General features: G+C 45.4%; 1 protein-coding gene across 2 annotated transcripts in view; it reads left to right on the top strand.

Moving 5' to 3' along the window:
* Positions 1 to 1,002: 1,002 nt before the first annotated feature.
* Positions 1,003 to 23,564, top strand: part of KCNG3 (potassium voltage-gated channel modifier subfamily G member 3) — a 54,857-nt gene continuing 32,295 nt past the window's right edge. The window contains exon 1 of one of the 2 annotated variants that reach the window (XM_077282374.1): positions 1,003 to 2,051. In XM_077282374.1, the coding sequence (XP_077138489.1) occupies positions 1,423 to 2,051 (629 nt within the window). In that variant the 5' untranslated portion in view covers positions 1,003 to 1,422. The remainder of the gene's footprint in view (positions 2,052 to 23,564) is intronic. The other variant, XM_077282376.1, reaches the window with a different exon arrangement.

Below are 23,564 nucleotides of genomic sequence, written 5' to 3'. Positions count from 1 at the left end.
TGTTGCTACACGCATGTCGCCACACAAAACTCATCTCACAAAAGTCGCTACATGCATGTCGCCACACGCAACTCAACACACACAACTTGACACATGAAACTCGCCCTAAAACACACACAAGTCTGGTATTATCCTTCAAAAATAAAAATCTGATTAATAAGCAGACAAACTACAAGAGCAACAAATGTACCATATAGGAAATACGGCAGCTGTCAGTCACATGACCTGTCTATTATGTGTATGTGTAAGCTAATATATACTGCCAGGGGGTGGGCTTCCTGTTGGCTGGGGATTTATCAGGCTGCCAATAGCAACCAATCACAGCTCAGCTTCTATTTTGCTACAGTTAATTAACCTGAGCTCTGATTGGTTAATATAGGCAACAAAGACATTCTCAGTATAACAAAGCTAATATATGTTGTGAAATGCTTCTATTAGCTTAGTTTTTGCCTTTTAATAATTACATTTCTATCTATTTGTTTTGTGGTTTTTGTGTGCAGAATACATTTTTGTTAACACATTCTATTTTGCTAACAGCAGTCATTAACCCGGGCGAAGCCGGGTAGTACAGCTAGTTATATCATAATGATAATTACAAAATAATCTGTATAAATTTTTTCAGCTTCAAAAAATTCACTAACGCCTTAAATTCTTTTATGGACAGAGTAGCGCCTTGTTCTTCAGGATTGTCCTGGAATGTCTGTACGGTTGGCAGCCCGGCTTATAGGAGTGAGGCGCTCCTGGCTGCATCTTTCAGTCTGTCAGTGATGTTATAAGCAGCAGGGACATTTGCACTGGAGACTTGTGCTGTGCTGCCCTCAGTGCTGGGAGCTCTGCAGATCTGCTGATCATGTACTGTAGACCTACATTACATTCATGTGACACAAACAGAACAGCACCAGGGAGGTTTCTGTAGACACAAGCCTGCTCCCACCTCCATCCCTCCTCCTCCTCCTCCATGTCCTCCTCTCTGAGAGCTTCTCACATTGAGTAAAGTTCAGCAGACACTGGAGATCAGGAGGCAGCAGAGCTGGTGGCTCTCAGCACTTCTCCCTCCCTTCTTGGTAGATTTCCTATTCTTCCATTCAATCACTGAAGAGTTACTACCTGATATGTTGTGTGGTCTAATGTCTGTGTGGGAAGAACAAGAAGACTTTGAGAAGGGGAATACTCACAAGACCTCCTGGGTCAAGAATTTCTTCTGAACTTTTCCTTGGTGCCTTGAGATCTTCTACTCCTCTTATTAAACATGTTGTGTAATGTACCAGCGATCTGTTTGGAACCTCCAGGGGAGACAGGCTGGAAGCAATCAGGAGGTGCAAGCAGAGCTAAAACTTTAAGGTGAGAAGCACAACTCTAGCTTGTCCTTCACCTGCTCCTGGGTGGTACTGAAGGACAGCACCCAACTGTTTGGCCTCAGCAATGAACTTTTCAAGGGACCCCTTTATCCTTAATGTTGGGGGTGACAGATATTCCTTTTCCCAGGATGTGATTAAGGATTTTCCACTCAGGAGGGTGAGCAGGCTCCATGGATGTTCCTCGGAGAAAGATGTCTTAGAGGTTTGTGATGATTATGACCAGGAGAGCAATGAGTATTTCTTTGACAGGCATTCGGAGGCATTTGGTTTTATCATGATGTATGTTAAGTATGGCAAACTAAGGTTCGTACCCCAAATGTGCGAGCTTTCCTTTTACAATGAGATGATCTACTGGGGGCTGGAGTGTTCCCAACTAGAATATTGTTGTCAAAGAAGACTGGATGACCGCATGTCAGACACCTACACCTACATGTCTGATGAAACCAAGCCTGATGAGACTGCAGTCGAGGACCTCCAGGCACCAGGGGAAAAGAAGTGGTTGGAACGTATGAGGAGGACTTTTGAGGAGCCCACCTCATCCTTGGCAGCCCAAATCTTGGCTGTGATATCAATTATTTTTGTCATTGTCTCCATGGTGGTCTTATGTGCTAGCACCTTACCTGACTGGAAGACAGCAGAGAATAGGAGCGTGGAGGAGCACAGGTATACAGCAAGTCTATGGGAACCTTCGGGGTACGAGCAGTCATTATCAATACTATCAGTGTCCGTCTGTCTTGGGGGGTTTATTTACACAGTCATGTTACCTTTGGTACCTTTTAACACAGTTATGTTACCCTTCGTACTCTCTAACGTAGTCATGTTACCCTTGGCACCCTCCAATGCAGTCATGTTACCCTTTGCACTCTCTACCGCAGTTATGTTATGCCTTTTATCATAGTCATCTTACCCTTGGCACCCTCTGACATAGTAATTTTCCCTTATTATAGTAGTCATGTTACACTTCGTGTCCTCTAACGTAGTCATCTTACCCATGGTATCCTCTAAATGTAGTCAGGTTACCCTTTGTACCCTCCAACATAGTCATATTACGCCTTTTACCCTCTAAAGTAGTCATGTTACCCTTGGCTCCATCTAACATAGTCATATTACCGTTGGCACCCTCTAACACAGTCATTCAACCCTTGACACCCTCTAACATAGTCTTCTTACCCTTGCTAATGTAGCCACGTTACACTTGGTTTCCTCTAATCTAGTCATCTCACCCGTGGTACCCTCTAACGTAATCATGTTACCCTTTGTACCCTCAAATGTAGTCATGTTACCATTCGTACTCTCTAACGTTCTTATGTTACGCCTTTTACCCTTTAACATAGTCATCTTACCCTTCGCACCCCCTACCGAACCTGTTACCCTTGGTGCCCTTTACTGTAGTCATCTTACCCTAGGTTCCTTTTAACGTACTTATGCCACCCTTATTGCCACCTCTAATGTAGTCATCTTACCCTTGGTGCTCTCTTACTTACTCACTCATGCTACCATTGGTACCCTAGAATTTTGCTTTGTTACCCACTCACTCCCTTATCTGAAATATTAGGGCTAGAAAGTGACTTTGGTTGCGCAACATGAAGATCACATTTCACCATCGGATCTGATGATTGCCAACATGACATAGTGTAACCTCAAAACGACTGATGCAAAAATCCAAATCTGATGAATTTCTGGTCCAAGGTTGCACACCACTTTGTCATCCTAGACCACGACATAAATTACATCCAACTGCAATTTTTTTGCACCACTTATCCACTACTTCAATTTTAAGGTTGTGCAATCAAAGTGACCATGTAGCCATAACCTAAAACTATGACACCCAACATGCTGTTGTAGTTTCGCAATGATTGGAAGACCACAGGATGGACACCACAACTCTGACTCAGTAGAAACTAAAAAGACCCCAGCACTTTACATTACCCAGATAGGAATCTCCTGCTACACCAGAACTTGAGTTTTGCAGAGCTGAGGGATTAGAACCTATATAAACACTTGTAAAGTAATCCTGATAGACCTCATTATCTGTGTGCTTCTTTCAAACCGGCAAGAGTGTTTACTAAGAAGGGAGACACATCATTTTAACCTTTTGCATGCCAGTCACTAACATACGCCATGATACGTGTTCAGAGATATACATTGCTGAAAATAGAAAAAGCAAAGGTAAATTGTTATAGATGGCGCCTGACGCCGTGATGCGTTATTATTATTATTCCTATTGTGTAATATTTACACTGGGAACCATTTCTTCCCGTATATGACACCAGTTTTACACAGTGCTGCTTACTGTACCCGCAAGTAAAAGTGACATATGACACTGCGAGCGGGACGACGGATCCTTCACAATGTCTTGGCAATATGATCTCGGACAGGATCACGTGTCAAAATCACATTCATGGAGTACATTATTTTAGCATAGACTTCTTGGAGATTTCGAGTACTTCTTGTATATGGGAATTTTTGCAATGAAAATCTGCAGGAACTAAAAACACTGTGGATTTTTTAGAAGAAATTTTACGGATTTGCAGAATTTTTCACCCCACGCGCTGCAAAGGTGAAATCCGCATGATCTGCCAGTTTTCAATGTGTATTTTGTCCTTAGGGTATAGATGATATTTCCTAAAAATTCATGCACAATGTTGGTACTGTAAGGGGAGTTTCCATGGTGGTGCATGGTGCATATACCATTGCGTGGTGTTCACTCCTGTATATAGCGCGTGGGGTGCAAGGCAGCCATTTACGGCACTGTTAGGGTTTTTGCGAGTGTCTTATGCCTGGAACCCACCCGAAAAACAGTCAATAATCATTAAAAATAATGAAGATATTCAGAGCAATGTCAAAACTACTCGTCTTATAATATTATAACCTTTAACGTCTCCAAGCTTCAAAAGTCGTGAAGCATCTGATGAAAGTGACCCAACAATTCTTCAGGCGGCTTCTTGTTCCACCAGTGCAGAACAATGGTGATACTTCTCAGAATTTTTCCATGCAGGAATTGGCTGCACCATTTTGCACATGAAAATATAACTCTAGGGCTACTGTAAAACAAGCATATTACATGACACGTGTAGGGACCGCAATGCCCAGACTTACCGGCTAGTTCCTGACCCAAACAAGAGGCCTCCTAGACCATTGAGACAGTCAGGAGACCAACGATTAGTACAAGATCCATGTAATACATTGGTGTGAAAGTAGGTTTGAAGGAGTTGTCCACTTTGAGGAGCATTGTTACTCAGTTGCATGTCTTTGGAGCTAAAAATCATTTTTCCAATTGGGTTTTATTAAAAATTTTGCATGTTTTACTTTTTTTTGACCTTGAACATTCAACTTTGGTGTAATCTGTGATCAAAAATCAGCAGCTCAGAAAAAAGATAAATAGAAGAATTACAAACTCGTCACTGAGAGCTCACCGACGTATTCTTAATTAAAGGGAATCTGTCACCCCCAAAATCGTGGGTGAGGTAAGCCCACCGGCATCAGAGGCTTATCTACAGCATTCAGGAATGCTGTAGATAAGCCCCCGATGTATCCTAAAAGATGAGAAACAGACGTTAGATTATACTTCACCCAGGGGCGGTCCCGCTGCTGGTCCGGGTCCGGTGCCTCCCATCTTCATCAGATGACGTCCTCTTCTGGTCTTCACGCTGCGGCTCCTGCGGGGGCGTATTTTGCCCTGTTGAGGGCAGAACAAAGTACTGTAGTGCGCAGGCGTGGGCCTCTCTGACCTTTCCCGGCGCCTGCGCACTGCAGTACTTTGCTCTGCCCTCAACAGGGCAAAATACGCCCCCGCAGAAGCCGCAGCGTGAAGACCAGAAGAGGACGTCATCTGATGAAGATGGGAGGCACCGGACCCGGACCAGCAGCGGGACCGCCCCTGGGTGAAGTATAATCTAACGTCTTTTTCTCATCTTTTAGGATACATCGGGGGCTTATCTACAGCATTCCAGAATGCTGTAGATAAGCCCCTGATGCCGGTGGGCTTAGCTCACCCGCGATTTTAGGGGTGACAGGTTCCCTTTAACTAATTCTGCAGCCAGCGATCGGCAGCGCTATACAGAGGCTATGGAAGCCAAATGGTGCAATATTTGTAATGAAACTCAGAAATTATTTTTTAGCCAAAAACACATGGATCTAAGTAAAAAAAAAAATTCCATTGGTGGACAACCCCTTTAAGGATAGCGCGTTCTTTTTGAAGGTAAATAAAAATCACTTTACAATATCAATTAAAATCATGATCACATCATTTTCTACTCAATTAAAAGTTAAAACCCTTTGGTGAAAATATATACCAGTATACCAAATCGAACTTTTTGTTCACCGTGATGCCCTGACCTTTATCGCACCTTCTCTAATGAGCTTTCTATCTTCCATTTCATTTCTGCAACATTTCATTTTTAGATTTTTTTTTTTTTTATTATTCTTATGTTGGGAGTTTTAGTGCCACAATGTCTGCAAAACCAAAGGATTCATGTAATGGAGAAAAAGAAAGAGTAGCAGTGCTGTATCCATGAATATTGTATCACCATACATATTGAGTTGTAGTACATGATGAGTTCAGCTCTGCTACACCTGTACAGTACACACATTCAGTACACCGATGAGTTAAATCCACTCGGCAGCGGAATCCCTCCTTGAGCATGCTCCATGCCTCAGGGATGGAATGGGGGAATACATGTTGATGTTATCTCCCCAGCCCTGTGGTGCTTGTGTGGCATGAGTGTGTGTAATGGGCGGCTGCAGTGGGATCTAGGAGGGGGCTTCGGTCACTGGACTACCAGAGTATGGTCAGTAATTACGTTGAATTCTAACACAATTACAGTACAAACCATTAGGAAATTAGGCTGCTCAGCACAAGCTAAGGATTGAAGTAATTGTGCTTACATTACACAGGAAAGCAATGAACCTATTTGTGGCATCTCACTCTATATGGGTTTATACATATGCCAGAGCTGTGTGTAAGAAGCTCATATGATGGTGCGTGAAGTACAAACAGTGGCCGAAATAAGTATTGAACATGTCATCAATTTTCTAATTAAATATATTTTTAAAGGTGCTATTCACATGAAATTCTCACCAGATGTCGGTAACAGGCCATCCAATCCACACAGGCAAAGAAATCAAACCATAGATGTAACAATGAGAAATGACACAAGAAAAAGTATTGAACATGTTTATTGAAATTTATTTAATACTTCGTACAAAAGCCCTTGTTGGCGATGACAGCTTCAAGATGCTTCTTGTATGGAGAAACTAGTCGCAGGCATTGCTCAGGTGTAATTTTGGCCCATGCTTCCACACAAACACTCTTCACATCCTGAATGTCCCGTGGTGGGCTCATTCTATGAACTCTGAGCTTTAGTTCCTTCCATACTTTTTCTAGTAGATTTAGGTCCAGTGATTGGGTGGGCCATTCTAGCAGCTTAATTTTCTTTCTCTGAAACAAATTGAGAGCTCTATTGGCTATGGGTTTGGGATCACTGTCTTGCTGAAATGTCCACCCTCATTTCATCTTCATCATCCTGGTAGATGACAGCTAATTTTTTATCAAGAATGTCTCAGTACATTTTTACATTCATCCTTCCTTCAATTACATGAAGTTCGATAGTGCCGTATGCTGAAAAATAGCCCCATACCATGATGGTCGCACCTTGAAATTTCACTCATAGTGTGTTGTTTTGGGGGCAATATGCAGTGCCTTATGGCCTCCAAACATGGTGTGTACTATGGTATCCAAAAAGTTCAATTTTAGTCTCATCTGACCAAACTATATTCTCCCGGTATTTCACAGGCTTGTTTAAATGTTGATTAGCAAACTTTAAGTCCTCTTGAACATACTTTTTGTTCAGAAATGGAGTCTTGTGTGGTGAAACATGGAGGTTGAGTGCATTGCTTATTGTTTTCTTTGAAACAATTGTTTCCATTTCTGGATTATAGCCTCAACAGTACTCAGGGGAACCTTCAGTAGTTTAGAAATTCTTCTGCCAATGCCATCAGTATTGTTTTTCAACAATAAGGTTGCAAAGGTATTGAGACAGCTCACTGGTGTTTTACCCATTATGAGATGTTTCTTGTGTGGCTCCTTAGTAATGAGACATCTTTTTATAGGCCATCAGTTGAACCTGCTGATATTATTTTTCACTAAGTGGCAGGATTGCATTGTAATTACTAATAGATTTCAGCTGGTGTCATGACTTTTCATGGCTTTTTTCATTTCTCTTTCTTCATGTGTTCAATACTTTTTTCCTGTGTCATTTCTCATTTTTACACATAATTTACAGACATTTATGGTTTGATTTCTTTGCCTGTATGGATTGGATGGGTTGTTACCAACATCTGTTGAGAATTTCATATCAATAGCACCTTTGGAAATATATTTCCTTAGAAAATTGGTGACATATTCAATACTTATTTCAGCCACTATATGGCTCAGTGCTACAGTCAGTGCAGTCAGTGCCACATTTAGGCAGGGGCTGCACAGTGACTTTAGATGTGATACAGGGTACATGACCAAAGATTACTATATGCTGCTACTCAGAGATGCTCTGGAGTATAATACAGGATGTAACTCAGGAACAGTACAGGATAAGTAATGTAATGTATATACACAGTGACTGCACCAGCAGAATAGTGAGTGCAGCTCTAGAATATAATATAGGATCAATAATGTATGTGCACAGTGACTGCACCAGCAGAATAGTAAGTGCAGCTCTGGAGTATAATACAGGATGTAACTCAGGATCAGTACAGGATCAGTAATATAATGTATGTACACAGTGACTGCACCAGCAGAATAGTGAGTGCAGCTCTGGAGTATAATACAGGATGTTACCCAGGATCAGTAATGTAATGTATGTACACAGTGACAGCACCAGCAGAACAGTGAGTGCAGCTCTGGAGTATAATACAGGATGTAACTCAGGATCAGTACAGGACCAGTCATGTAATCTATGTACACAGTGACTGTACCAGCAGAATAGTAAGTGCTGCTCTGGAATATAATACAGGATGTAACTCAGGATCAGTAATGTAATGTATGTACACAGTGACTGCACCAGCAGAATAGTGAGTGCAGCTCTAGGGTATAATACAGGATGTAACTCAGAATCAGTACAGGATCAGTAATGTAATGTATGTACACAGTGACTACACCAGCAGAAGAGTGCAGCTCTGCTCAGCTGCTGCTCATTGTGCTAATTGTGGGTGTGGTTGCTGCTGATCCTGCTGTGTGCTCCTGAGCTCCAGAGAACCACCACCTCTCCACCCAGGCATCTGCTCTCTCTCTTAATCAGGGAGGGAGTGGGTTTCCTGGGATGAGTGAAGGAGCCAAGTCCCAGGCTTTTGCTTCCGGACCAGGCTGGCGGGGGGGCAGAAGAAACCAGCAACCAGCCTGCACATCAGAGGACTTGGGGGTGAGACGCTCCACCAGGAGTCCCAGCAATGTGGCTCCTACTCCACCCAGGTCTGCAGAGACCCAGAGAAGCTGCAAGGCTTCCAACATGGAGGCCTGCTAGTGTGCAAGATGGCGGTCTTTCCAGAGGAAAGCTGAGTTCTCACAGAGGTGAGGCCGACCTCACTGAGGAGGGTTGGGCACTGCAGAGACCCCGGGAGTCTGTGTCCACCTATGCCTCCCGGGTCATGAGCTACCTCCGTGAGTATGAAGAGGCGAGTAAGACCCTGAGGAGGCTCCGGGAGGAGTTGCGCTGCACAAGCTATAAAGCTGCAGGTGCCTCCAAACCCAGGAAGATGCAATTCCAGGCGGAGGTAAAGCGGCTTAAACTTGACATCAATAAATTGGAGGTAAGAAAAGCGTTTATTAGAGAGAAAAGTGGACCATTTAACGAAAAACTGCAAAATGAAGACAGATTTTGAGAAATGGCTGATAACAGAGAGCAAAGGCAGATGGGGCTGCAGCCTGAGAGCCAGGTGGATGATGATGATGAGGAGGAGAATGATGACCAGCAGAAATCCCCACCTGGCGGCCTGTGAAGTCAATCGCAGGCAACGTGCAGCGAACTCCCTGCAGGGCAAGTGACATTAACTGTTGTGAACTATACCTTTTGGCTCCCTCTTGTGGTCACTAGTGATTTGGCACTTGGATTTTCTTTTACCAGGTTGGTACTCACCTGCTTTGTTAGACCATGGGTGTTGCTATTTAAACTTCCTGGATTCTCAGTCCAGTGCCTGGCATCGTTGTAATCAGTTCTCTTCTGTTTGCTCCTGTCTTCAGGTCCTGGTTCTTTGCAAAATAAGCTAAGTCCTGCTTTCGTACTTTTGATCATTTGCATTGTTCTTATTTTTTGTCCAGCTTGTACAAAATGTGATTCCTGATATCGCTGGAAGCTCTAGGGGGCTGATATTCTCCCCCCACACCGTCAGTCGGTTTGGGGGTTCTTGGATATTCAGCGTGGATATTTTGCAGGGTTTTTTGCTGACCATATAAGTCTTCTTACTATATTCTGCTATTAGCCAGTGGGCCTCTCTTTGCTAAATCTAGTTCATTCTTACGTTTGTCTTTTCTTCTTACCTCACCGTTATTATTTGTTGGGGGCTTGTATTTCTTTGGGGTCTTTTCTCTGGAGGCAAGAGAGGTCTTATTTTCCCTGATAGGGTTAGTTAGTTCTCCGGCTGGTGCGAGACGTCTAGGATCAAAGTAGGCACGTTCCCCGGCTGCTGTTAGTGTTTGCGCTAGGATCAGGTATATGGTCAGCCTAGTTACCACTTCCCTAAGAGCGAGTATTTATGTTTTGCAGACTTTGCGGTAATCTCTGAGGTCCCCTGCCATTGGGACCATAACAGTATGCCAGGCCAATAAATAGTTAATGCATTGCTGAAGTGGGATTAAAAGAAAAGAAGTTCTGAGTTTTTTTTTTTGTTTTTTTTTCCCCTTTATCTCTGAGTGGCTTGAAACTTTGCTGCAGACATGAATGTTCAGACCTTGATTACTAGTGTGGATCAGCTTGCTGCACGTGTGCAGGGCATTCAGGATTTTGTTGTTAGCAGTCCTATGTCAGAGCCTAAGATACCTATTCCTGAGCTGTTCTCTGGAGATCGATTTAAATTTAGGAATTTTAGGAATAATTGTAAATTGTTTCTATCTTTGAAACCTCGTTCGTCCGGAGATTCAGCTCAGCAAGTAAAAATTGTTATCTCCTTCTTGCATGGCGACCCTCAGGATTGGGCTTTCTCATTAGCGCCAGGAGATCCGGCATTGGCGGATGTTGATGCATTTTTTCTGGCGCTCGGATTGCTTTATGAGGAGCCTAATCTTGAAATTCAGGCAGAAAAAGCTCTACTGGCCATCTCTCAGGGCCAGGATGAAGCTGAGGTGTACTGCCAAAAATTTCGGAAGTGGTCCGTGCTTACTCGATGGAATGAATGTGCTCTGGCCGCAAATTTCAGAAATGGCCTTTCTGAAGCCATTAACCCCTTCGCGACATGCGCCGTACATGTACTGCGCATGTCGCATCCCCTGCTTTGATGTGCGCTCCGGCGGTGAGCGCACATCAAAGTCGCGACATGTCAGCTGTTTTGAACAGCTGACATGTGCGCGCAATAGCGGCGGGTGAAATCGCTATTCACCCGCCGCTATTAACCTGTTAAATGCCGCTGTCAAACTCAGACAGCGGCATTTAACTACCGCATCCGGCCGGGCGGCCGGATATGACGTCATCGCCGACCCCCGTCACATGATCGGGGGTCGGCGATGAGTCAGGAAGGTAACCATAGAGGTCCTTGAGACCTCTATGGTTACTGATCGCCGGTGGCTGTGAGCGCCCCCCTGTGGTCGGCGCTCACAGCACACCTGCATTTGAGCTACATAACAGCGATCTGATGATCGCTGTTATGTAGCAGAGCCGATCGGGCTGTGCCTGCTTCTAGCCTCCCATGGAGGCTATAGAAGCATGGCAAAAGTGGGAAAAAAAAGTTTTTAAAAATGTGAAAAAAATATTAAAAATATAAAAGTTTAAATCACCCCCCTTTCGCCCCATCCTAAATAAAACAATAAAAAAAAAACAAAACCTACACATATTTGGTATAGCCGCGTTCAGAATCGCCCGATCTATCAATTAAAAAAAAGCATTAACCTGATCGCTAAACAGCGTAGCGAGAAAAAAATCCGAAACGCCAGAATTACGTTTTTTTGGTCGCCGCGACATTGCGTTAAAATGCAATAACGGGCGATCAAAAGAACATATCTGCGCCAAAATGGTATCATTAAAAACGCCAGCTCAGCACGCAAAAAATAAGCCCTCACCCGACCCCAGATCACGAAAAATGGAGACGTTACGGGTATTGGAAAATGGCACTTTTTTTTTTTTTTTTTTTTAAGCAAAGTTTGGAATTTTTTTTCACCACTTGGATAAAAAATAACCTGGTCATGTTAGGTGTCTATGAACTCGTAATGACCTAGAGAATCATAATGGCAGGTCAGTTTTAGCATTTAGTGAACCTAGCAAAATAGCCAAGCAAAAAACCAGTGTGGGATTGCACTTTTTTTGCAATTTCACCGCACTTGGAATTTTTTTCCCGTTTTCTAGTACACGACATGCTAAAACCAATGATGTCGTTCAAAAGTACAACTCGTCCCGCAAAAAATAAGCCCTCACATGGCCATATTGACAGAAAAATAAAAAAGTTATGGCTCTGGGAAGGAGGGGAGCGAAAAACGAAAACACAAAAACGAAAAAGGGCCGCGACTTGAAGGGGTTAAGAATGTGATGGTGGGTTTTACAATTCCTACAAGTCTGAATGATTCTATGGCGCTGGCTATTCAGATTGATCGGCGTTTGCGGGAGCGCAAATCCGCTAAACCTCTGGCGGTGTTGTCTGAACAGACACCTGTCTCAATGCAATGTGATAGAATCCTGACTAGAACCGAACGACAAAATCATAGACGTCAGAATGGGCTGTGTTTTTACTGTGGTGATTCTACACATGTTATATCAGCATGCTCTAAACGCCTAACCAAGGTTGTCAGTCCTGTCACCATTGGTAATTTGCAGCCTAAATTTATTTTGTCTGTGACTTTAATTTGTTCATTGTCTTCCTACCCTGTTATGGCATTTGTGGATTCAGGTGCTGCCCTGAGTCTTATGGACTTGTCGTTTGCCAAACGCTGCGGTTTTGTCCTGGAGCCTTTAAAAGTTCCGATTCCTCTCAGAGGAATTGATGCTACGCCACTGGCGGAAAATAAACTGCAGTATTGGACACAAGTGACCATGTGCATGACTCCTGAACATCGGGAGGTGATTCGTTTTCTTGTTCTGCATAAAATGAATGATTTGGTCGTTTTAGGTCTGCCATGGTTACAGACCCATAATCCTGTTTTGGATTGGAAGGCTATGTCTGTGTCAAGTTGGGGTTGTCAGGGAATTCATTGCGATTCTCCGCCGGTGTCTATTGCTACTTCTATTCCTTCAGAAGTTCCTGAGTATTTGTGTGACTATCAGGATGTATTCAGTGAGTCCAGGTCCAGTGCTCTTCCTCCTCATAGGGACTGTGACTGCGCTATAGATTTGATTCCTGGCAGTAAATTTCCTAAGGGACGATTATTTAATTTGTCTGTACCCGAGCATGCCGCGATGCGTTCTTATGTCAAGGAATCTTTGGAGAAGGGGCATATTCGTCCATCCTCTTCCCCTCTCGGTGCGGGATTCTTTTTTGTGGCCAAGAAAGACGGGTCTTTGAGACCTTGTATAGACTATCGGCTTCTGAATAAAATCACTGTTAAGTTTCAGTATCCTTTGCCACTATTGTCAGACTTGTTTGCTCGGATTAAGGGTGCCAAGTGGTTCACCAAGATAGATCTTCGTGGGGCGTACAACCTTGTGCGCATTAGGCAGGGAGATGAATGGAAAACTGCATTCAATACGCCCGAAGGTCATTTTGAATACTTGGTGATGCCCTTTGGGCTCTCTAATGCCCCTTCAGTGTTTCAGTCCTTTATGCATGATATCTTCCGGAAGTATCTGGATAAATTTTTGATTGTGTATCTGGATGATATTCTGGTTTTCTCGGATGATTGGGATTCTCATGTGAAGCAGGTCAGGATGGTGTTTCAGGTTTTGCGTGATAACGCTTTGTTTGTGAAGGGCTCAAAGTGTCTCTTTGGAGTGCAGAAGGTTTCCTTTTTGGGTTTTATTTTCTCCCCTTCTGCTGTGGAGATGGACCCAGTCAAGGTCCGAGCTATTCATGATTGGACTCAGCCCACTTCTGTTAAGAGTCTTCAGAAGTTCTTGGGGTTTGCTAATTTCTACCGTCGCTTTATCGCTAATTTTTCTAGCGTTGTTAAACCTTTGACGGATATGAGCAAGAAAGGTTCTGATGTGGCTAATTGGGCTCCTGCAGCCGTGGAGGCCTTCCAGGAGCTGAAGTGCCAGTTTACTTCGGCGCCTGTTTTGTGCCAGCCTGATGTCTCACTTCCCTTTCAGGTTGAAGTGGATGCTTCTGAGATTGGTGCTGGGGCTGTTTTGTCGCAGAGAGGCTCTGGTTCCTCTGTGATGAGACCATGTGCTTTTTTCTCTAGGAAGTTTTCGCCTGCTGAGCGGAACTATGATGTTGGTAATCGGGAGTTGTTGGCCATGAAGTGGGCATTTGAGGAGTGGCGTCATTGGCTCGAGGGTGCTAAGCATCGTGTGGTGGTCTTGACTGATCACAAAAATCTGATGTATCTCGAGTCTGCTAAGCGCCTGAATCCTAGACAGGCTCGTTGGTCATTGTTTTTCTCTCGTTTTGACTTTGTGGTCTCGTACCTGCCTGGTTCGAAGAATGTTAAGGCTGATGCTCTTTCTAGGAGCTTTGTGCCTGACTCTCCTGGAGTCTCGGAGCCGGCTGGTATTCTTAAAGAGGGAGTAATCGTGTCGGCCATATCTCCTGATTTGCGACGTGTGTTGCAGAGATTTCAGGCTGGTAGACCTGACTCTTGTCCACCCGACAGACTGTTTGTTCCTGATAAATGGACCAGCAAAGTCATTTCCGAGGTTCATTCCTCGGTGTTGGCAGGGCATCCGGGAATTTTTGGTACCCGAGATTTGGTGGCTAGGTCCTTTTGGTGGCCTTCCTTGTCACGGGATGTGCGGTCATTTGTGCAGTCCTGTGGGACTTGTGCTCGGGCTAAGCCTTGTTGTTCTCGTGCTAGCGGGTTGCTTCTGCCCTTGCCCGTCCCGAAGAGGCCTTGGACACACATTTCCATGGATTTCATTTCTGATCTTCCTGTGTCTCAAGGAATGTCTGTCATTTGGGTGGTGTGTGATCATTTTTCCAAGATGGTCCATTTAGTACCCTTGCCTAAGTTGCCTTCCTCTTCCGATCTGGTTCCTTTGTTTTTTCAGAATGTGGTTCGGTTACACGGCATTCCGGAGAATATCGTGTCCGACAGAGGATCCCAGTTTGTGTCCAGATTCTGGCGATCTTTTTGTGCTAAAATGGGCATTGATTTGTCGTTTTCATCTGCCTTTCATCCTCAGACTAATGGCCAAACGGAGTGAACTAATCAGACACTGGAGGCTTATTTGAGATGTTTTGTTTCTGCGGACCAGGATGATTGGGTGACCTTCTTGCCATTGGCGGAGTTTGCCCTTAATAATCGGGCTAGTTCCGCTACTTTGGTTTCGCCATTCTTCTGCAACTCTGGTTTTCATCCTCGTTTCTCCTCGGGTCATGTTGAGTCTTCTGACTGTCCTGGGGTGGATAGGGTGGATAGGTTGCAGCGGATTTGGAATCATGTGGTGGACAACTTGAAGTTGTCACAGGAGAAGGCTCAGCGTTTTGCCAACCGCCGCCGCGGTGTGGGCCCCCGACTTCGTGTTGGGGATTTGGTTTGGTTGTCTTCTCGGTATGTCCCTCTGAAGGTTTCCTCTCCTAAGTTTAAGCCTCGCTTTATTGGTCCTTATAAAATTTTGGAAGTTCTTAACCCGGTTTCTTTTCGTTTGGATCTTCCGGTGTCGTTTGCCATTCACAACGTGTTCCATAGGTCTTTGTTGCGGCGGTACGTTGTGCCTGTGGTTCCTGCTGTTGAGCCTCCTGCTCCGGTGTTGGTTGAGGGCGAGTTGGAGTACGTAGTGGAGAAGATCTTGGATTCTCGTCTCTCTAGACGGAGGCTTCAGTATTTGGTCAAATGGAAGGGCTATGGTCAGGAGGATAATTCCTGGGTGGCCGCCTCTGATGTTCATGCGACCGATTTGGTTCGTGCCTTCCACGCTGCTCATCCTGGTCGCCCTGGTGGTCTTGGTGAGGGTTCGGTGACCCCTCCTTAAAAGGGGGTACTGTTGTGAACTATACCTTTTGGCTCCCTCTTGTGGTCACTAGTGATTTGGCACTTGGATTTTCTTTTACCAGGTTGGTACTCACCTGCTTCGTTAGACCATGGGTGTTGCTATTTAAACTTCCTGGATTCTCAGTCCAGTGCCTGGCATCGTTGTAATCAGTTCTCTTCTGTTTGCTCCTGTCTTCAGGTCCTGGTTCTTTGCAAAATAAGCTAAGTCCTGCTTTCGTACTTTTGATCATTTGCATTGTTCTTATTTTTTGTCCAGCTTGTACAAAATGTGATTCCTGATATCGCTGGAAGCTCTAGGGGGCTGATATTCTCCCCCCACACCGTCAGTTGGTTTGGGGGTTCTTGGATATTCAGCATGGATATTTTGCAGGGTTTTTTGCTGACCATATAAGTCTTCTTACTATATTCTGCTATTAGTCAGTGGGCCTCTCTTTGCTAAATCTAGTTCATTCTTACGTTTGTCTTTTCTTCTTACCTCACCGTTATTATTTGTTGGGGGCTTGTATTTCTTTGGGGTCTTTTCTCTGGAGGCAAGAGAGGTCTTATTTTCCCTGATAGGGTTAGTTAGTTCTCCGGCTGGCGCGAGACGTCTAGGATCAACGTAGGCACGTTCCCCGGCTGCTGTTAGTGTTTGCGCTAGGATCAGGTATATGGTCAGCCTAGTTACCACTTCCCTAAGAGCGAGTATTTATGTTTTGCAGACTTTGCGGTAATCTCTGAGGTCCCCTGCCATTGGGACCATAACAATTAACATCTGGTCGCAGTTCTGCTGGCTCTGGGCAGGACAGTGACAACAGCAGCCAGGGAGGGGCACTAATGGCTGAGATCAAGCCACTGTGCCTTCAGAACTTCCATCTTCGTGATGATTTACCAGAGGAGGCACTTGGGGGCCAGAATAAAAAGACAAAGAAAACCAACAAGCCAAAACTACAGGAAGCAGTAAACTATGTATTTGCCCCCCTCACTGTACCCCCTGAGTTGGCTGCAGGGTCAGCTCGCTGTATAAGCCCCGTTGCCCAGCCCAGCCTGGGTTCTGCTGTGGATCCAGTGCAAAGGAGCGGGGAGATTACAAAGCAACGTAATGAGGCGCAGAGCTCCGTCTCTGCTTATAGTAGCAGGGACATAGCAGCAGGTGCATCAGCAGAGAGGCTGGACAGTGAGGGCGGCCCGGCAGCGGCCGAACAGTCAGGCCATGATACTGTGGTGCGCTCCTCATTGGGAGGGGGGAGCAGCCCAGTGTAGGGGCAGCTCTGGTAGTCTCGGAGCCCCTGAATGCTGTTGCCGCTGATCACTTAGCTGAGAAGCAGCGGCAGTGTGAAGGGGTTGTTGGGGCTGGGAGTTCTGGTCCTCCCAAAGTCCTATTTTGTGTTGGCGCTGCTAGTCAACAAGATCCTGATACTAAGGATCAGCGGTGCCTCACAGCAGCTAAAGATCAACGGCGCCTGGTAACAACCATGAAGCAGCGGAAAATATCAACTGATGCGGAGGGCACACATAAAACCAGGCGTGAGGTCACCTCCAGTTCTGTGGAGGATACTCAGCCCCTTGTGCCTGATGATGCTGAGGTCAAAATGTCACCCCCTGTTGTCACTGGTCCAGCAGGAGTGAATGTGGTGTTGGGTATGGATGAGGAAACCTCTTTGTCTAGTGGTGTGGTTGCTGGTTTGGTGGAGGGTGAGGGGGTTATGGAGGTGGGTAATAGTGATGCTGTTGATGTGATCACTGGACCGGTTGCCCCCCCCCGATGGTGGCAACACCTGTCAGGAGTTATACCTCTATCACCTCTGGGGGAAATAGGGCATCCTCCTCATCTCCCGGCTCTGGAACGGCATGTTGCAATGGCGTCTCCTGGAGGCTCTAAAGAAGGAGGAGAGATCATTAATGGTAGAGGGTCGTAAGGTTGATCTATCCTTCTGGATAGAGAGGCATGGCCTCGGGTCCTTCTGAGAGCAAAGAGGGGGGATACAGTTTGGTCCCTCCCAACAGTCGGGTTGGGTAGTGTGCGTAGGAATGTGGTCCGTCTTCGGTGGAGGGGCAGTGATGCGTGTCCTCCAAGGTTGAAGGTTGTGGAGCTCCTGCTGAGGATGGGCTTCAAGGCGATTGACAACTATGCCTTGATGCATCCCTATTCCACACCTGAGTTTGATACCAGCTTTGTTCGGCCAGAGGGGCTTGAGCTCTTCTGGTCGAACTATGAGTTGGCAAAAAATGAGCCTGGCTGGCGAGACTTTGCTGTTCAGGTGGTGTCTCGCCAAAACCAAGTCAAGAAAGTGACCGTGATGACTTGTAACGAGTCGCTTTCTTGTTATGACATCATGACGTTGTCACGGGGGTACTGGGTAGACTACAGCTGATTACCCGGGCCCCTGCAATATCCCTCAAAGTAGGGAAACCCTGTCTGTCCCTCTCCTCAGAGATGTAGAGCTGCAGGCGCCGAACTTGGGCTTCGTGATTTGTGGTTATTGTGGTGTGTGCTGCTGTATATATTGTATATATTGTATATAGGAATTTGGGTGTAGGTGTTAGGTTGGGTGGTGGGAAAAGGGGGAGGTGGGTTTATCTTGTGGGACTATGGGACACTGGGGTGTTTGGAGGAAAACTGGCACTGCCTGATCTGGCCTATGGACGTTGGACATGGACTGAGGCATGAGTCGCAGGACCAGCTCTCAGCTCAGTGCGAGGGTTGGGAATGGTGAGCTTGAGTGTTGGGTGGTAGTTAGCTTAGTATTTTATATATTTGTATAGTTTGTGGTTATTTTATTTAACATTTTTAAATAAGTATAACAAAAATGTAAAACATATTTAAAAAAACAATGTGTTTTTATGTATATAGATTTTGTTTGCTATTGTTTATTTGTTTTTGTTTAGTTTGGTGACCGGACCAGAAGGTGTGAGTACTTAATGTTAGTTATTATTCTGTATATATAATATGTGTGAGAGGAGAGGATGAGCGGCTGGACCAGCGTTCATTATACTAATTATTTTCTGGCTGATATTTCTGCTTTGTTTCTGTTATTATTATTGTTATGTTTTTCATTTTTTTTTAAAAAGATCTACAGGATGTAACTCAGGATCAGTACAGGATCAGTAATGTAATGTATGTACACAGTGACTGCACCAGCAGAATAGTGAGTGCAGTTATAATAAGTATAGTAAAGGGAAAATGGAAACTATAAAAGTACACAATGGGATAGTTGTTAATACTGTTAAAAATGTCTGGAAAAAAAGTGAAGAGAATAAGAGAAAAGTAATTATAAGGACTGATCCTGATAAATGTAATTACTTTACCTGGGAGCTCTCACCAGACAGATTTAGGGCAGGAGTGTAAAGTTTGCAGAGAGTGCAGCTCGCTCTCCGACGTACACCGTGTGCTGCACTTTCATAGTCAAGGATAATTACTGCTTCAGCAACAAGATAAACTGCATCTCCGGAACATTGTGACAGAATTTATTTTATTTAATGGAGAGTTATATAAATCTTCCATTGACCACTCGGCAGATATGTCCGCGAGCGCAGAATGACTGTTTATGAGCGCACATCATCAGGTCTTGTTGGAACATTGTATGCCCAGGGCTGATCAGCAGTATTGATTTTCCCATAAGAGATCTGTATTAACCATCGCAACACTGAGCTGCATTGATTCGAGGCATATGGCTTAACGACGGTGTAAAAGTGTCAGAAACAAGGATAGAAACCCGCGAGCGCATAGAGTCCATAGTAACGTAGCAAGAATAGACAATCCGCATAGTTCAGTCTCCTGAAGTGTTTGCACAGAGGAAGGCGAATCATGAATCATCATCACCCAAAGTCTGTATTTGGGGGGAAAATGTCTTCTCAACTTCAAAAAATACCAATTAGCTCTCCTACACTCTAATGCCAGCTATCCTATAAGTCACCGTCCAACCTGTTGGCAAGCCTTGCAAACTAACTCGAGTCTCCAGCCATCTGCAGACAGCTGTTTCAGGGGTTTTGCCCTTCATCAGTGCAAAGCAGAGTAAAATTTCTTTAATATGGCTCATAGGGCCAACCATTTCTGCTCGCTAATGTAGAGAGACTTACAGGCCAGAGAACTCTTCCCGGGAGTTAAAAAAACAGTATACAAGTTAGCTCTTTACTAGAGAAAAGAACACTATTTGTTTAGTGCCACATATTGGAGTTAGCACTATCTACTCTATAAATTAATGCTGACCCTTTAAATATGACTAAGGATATAAGTTTCCTCCAAAAGAAAGAGACATCTGTAGCGCCCCCACTGCCGCAGGGCCGAGGGGTACCCGGTACCGGGCCTCTGAGTCTCTGCTCTGGGGTTGTCACGGTGGCTAGGCCCGGTCCGTGACCCTGCTGAGGGGCGTACAGTAATAGATGTGGATAGATGATGGAGGTGGTGATGCTGTAGTGGTGCGGTGCAGTAAATAACGAGGACACCAGGTTGCAGTCTCTTTACCTCTTTACTGAAGATCTCTGGGTCCTCAGTCCGGAATCCGGATAACCAGGCTGCGCAAGTCCGGCCGGTCCAATGGCACCTCCAGAGTTCTCTTAACAGGTGGAAATCTGTGCCTTCCTGCTAGCGCTATGTGTTGTGGTCCTTCCCTGCTGTGCTTACGGAAAGTCCCCACAACTGTTGTGTCCGTTTCTTAAGTTCCCTCACAACTCGATTAGATGATCTTCTGCTAATCTTCCGTCCCTCCCAGGTGTTATGGTTGGGACGCACCCGTATGACGGGAAGGCTCGGAGCTCTTCCGGGACCCTAGAGTCGCCCCTCTCCACAAGTTGCCCCCCGACTGCATAGGTGATTTAGGTGAGACAGCCCGCCTTAGACTGACTGTCCTGCCGTGGTTTAGAGTATTGATTGAAGCTGAATATTGTAATACTCCCTCGGCGTTCCGGCCGCCGGTTGTGCGCCTCAGTAGGATGTTGCCTCGGTCTTACAGCACGACCCCTACTGGTATTCTCCTTCTTGCTTTGATCTCGTTTCTCACTCAGCACAATCTATCTCGCTTCCAGTCCCTCCTTGGGCACCGCCGCTATACTGAGCAGGCACGGTCCCGTTACGTTCGCTCAAGTTGCCAAGCCTCTGTCAGGATCCCACCCCCGACAGGGGCCCTACCGAATCTTCTCCCACAACACCCTCTGCCACAAGGTGTTGCCTGGTTCCAACCCAGTCAGCTTTCTGTCTAACTTCCTGCCTGACCCCCAGTTTACCCACAATGGTGGGGAGTGGTCTAATGAATAGAACCCTTAGCTCCCCCTGGTGGCCCGGCTGTGAAATGTATTGGTGTCTGTGATACCTGTCCAGATGAACTCCTTCAGTGCCATCGGACGTACCATAGCTCCCCTTAGTGGCGGAGCCACAGTACTGCAATGACCAGGACTCTGGGGCGCTGCACATCCATCTACGGATCCCAGGAAAAGCTGTCTGCACACCCAACGAGCCAGTACCCTGCTCTTTGCAGATGAGAAACAAAACCCCCAAAACAGCCGTGTATTTAAAGGGAATCTGTCAGCAGGTTTTTGCAATCTAATCTGAGTACAGCATGATTTAGGGGTTGCGACACAGATTTCAGGGATGTGTCACTTATTTTACTGTGTGCTGCTGTTTCAATATAATGAACGTTTTATCACCAGGAGATTATCACTGCCTGGACTAAAGCTCATGTGAGCCCTGGTCTGACCACGCCCCCTCCTCTAATAAGCAGCTCACTGTCAATAGACAATGTACACGGAAAGCTGTGGTGTCGGTTGGGTTGGTTTTTTGAGCTCTGATATATCTAAAAGCTCTGATTGTGTCACAACTGCCGCACCCAGTAAACTAAGTGATACATAACTGGGTCTCCTTTCCTACATTAGGATGCTCTCAGGAGAGGTAGCAAAAAGCTTGTGACAGATTCCCATTAAGGGTTCAACATTCAATAAATGGTTGGACCAACAATTGGCACCAGAGAGAGTTTTTGCTTTCTTCTAAGACTCCCCATACCTACTGGTGGTCTCCACAAGGTGAAATATTACCCCAATAGATGATCTACAAGAAGGTTATCCAGACTCCATTTTAAATTCTGATTATTTATCACCCATCAAAACTTTGTGTGCCTGTAAGGTCCATTGTGCTTTTACAGTAAAGAATCCCTTCATTTCTAATGGTAACAGCTTCTTTCCTCTAGCTGAAGTCTCTAGGTATAGGTATGGAGATATCATTAGATTTATGTCTGTTTTATTTTTTTTTACATATTTGCACATAGGTATACAAGATTCTTATGGAAAACTCAGTATGGGGTCTGGCTTGGTGCTAGACTGTATAACGACAGCTTCTATTCCAGGGCAAGGGGGCCGGACACCTCCCAGTCTTCCTATTTCCCTAGTTTAAGAGAATGGCAGCATGAACCTTGTCATCTTATACTTAAGGGAGATTGCTGGAGATTAACCAATGTTTTTTTATCGGTTATATTTGTAGTAGAAAAGTACACTGCTCAAAAAAATAAAGGGAACACTTAAACAACAGAATATAACTCCAAGTAAATCAAACTTCTGTGAAATCAAACTGTCCACTTAGGAAGCAACACTGTTTGACAACCAACTTCACATGCTGTTGTGCAAATAGAATAGACAAGAGATGGAAATTATTGGCAATTATCAAGACACCCTCAATAAAGGAGTGGTTCTGCAGGTGGGGACCACAGACCACATCTCAGTACCAATGCTTTCTGGCTGATGTTTTGGTCACTTTTGAATGTTGGTTGTGCTTTCACACTCGTGGTAGCATGAGACGGACTCTACAACCCACACAAGTGGCTCAGGTAGTGCAGCTCATCCAGGATGGCACATCAATGCGAGCTGTGGCAAGAAGGTTTGCTGTGTCAGTCAGCGTAGTGTCCAGAGGCTGGAGGCGCTACCAGGAGACAGGCCAGTACACCAGGAGACGTGGAGAGGGCCGTAGGAGGGCAACAACCCAGCAGCAAAACCGCTACCTCAGCCTTTGTGCAAGGAGGAACAGAAGGAGCACTGACAGAGCCCTGCAAAATGACTTCCAGCAGCCCACAAATGTTCATGTGTCTGTGTAAGGAGGTGGAACACAAGAAGAGTATGGAGGCTGTTACCTTCTCTGCTCCGTGCCTGGAACCATTGAGCTGTGCTACAGGTTCCCCGGGGGGCAGACTTAGAGACTGGGACAGGAAGGAAGCTGGGCAGAGAGCGGGAAAGGTGCGTGCGCAAGTGGCAGAGCAGCGTGTGCAGAGGTCAGGGCAGGACGCAGCTGCACTCCAGGGAGGAGAGAGGGCTCCCGGTCAGAGGACAAATGCAGGGATATTTTTGCCCAGAAAGACTGCATCTTGTGAGTACATGAAAGCAGACTCTGCTGTGACTGGAAAGGGGCACCTTGACACCCGTGCAGAGACTATGACCCCTGGTACCCACCTTATCAGTGCAGAGCCCCTGATTCCTGTTAGGAGACTTAATAATAGACTGAGCATCGTTTTCCCGGGATAGGCAGTGCTGCAAAAGCTATAGACTCAGAGCCTGTGCATATCACATTAACTCCCGAAACCCCAGCCCGCGGGCTCTGAGAGACTACTCAGCCCACGGACAACAGAGGGACGACAAGTGCTGCTGTTTCTCGGCGCCTACTTTGGGGAAGACGACCCTTCAAGCAAGTCCTCATCAGACTGATAAGTGTTCTTTTCCTCAAGAAATCCTGCTTAATTCAGTTACACTGTTTGACTCCCATATTTTGCACCATTATCTTTTCAGTTCATTTTCTACTGTTTTCTCCCTGCGAGGAGAATATTGTCCCTGTTAATAAATTCCCCCCAACAGTTGGTCTGTCTGTTCCGTGGTGACATACTCAACCCTGCACTCTATTATATCTGCACAAACGGTTATAAAATGACTCCATGAGGATGGCCTGAGTACCCCACGTCCACAGATGGGGGTTG

Source organism: Ranitomeya variabilis, chromosome 2 (genome assembly GCF_051348905.1).
Source record: "Ranitomeya variabilis isolate aRanVar5 chromosome 2, aRanVar5.hap1, whole genome shotgun sequence".
NCBI classification, from domain to species: Eukaryota; Metazoa; Chordata; class Amphibia; order Anura; family Dendrobatidae; genus Ranitomeya; species Ranitomeya variabilis.
Note: the sequence above shows the minus strand (reverse complement) of the source record. Positions and strands in the feature narration are given on the sequence as shown.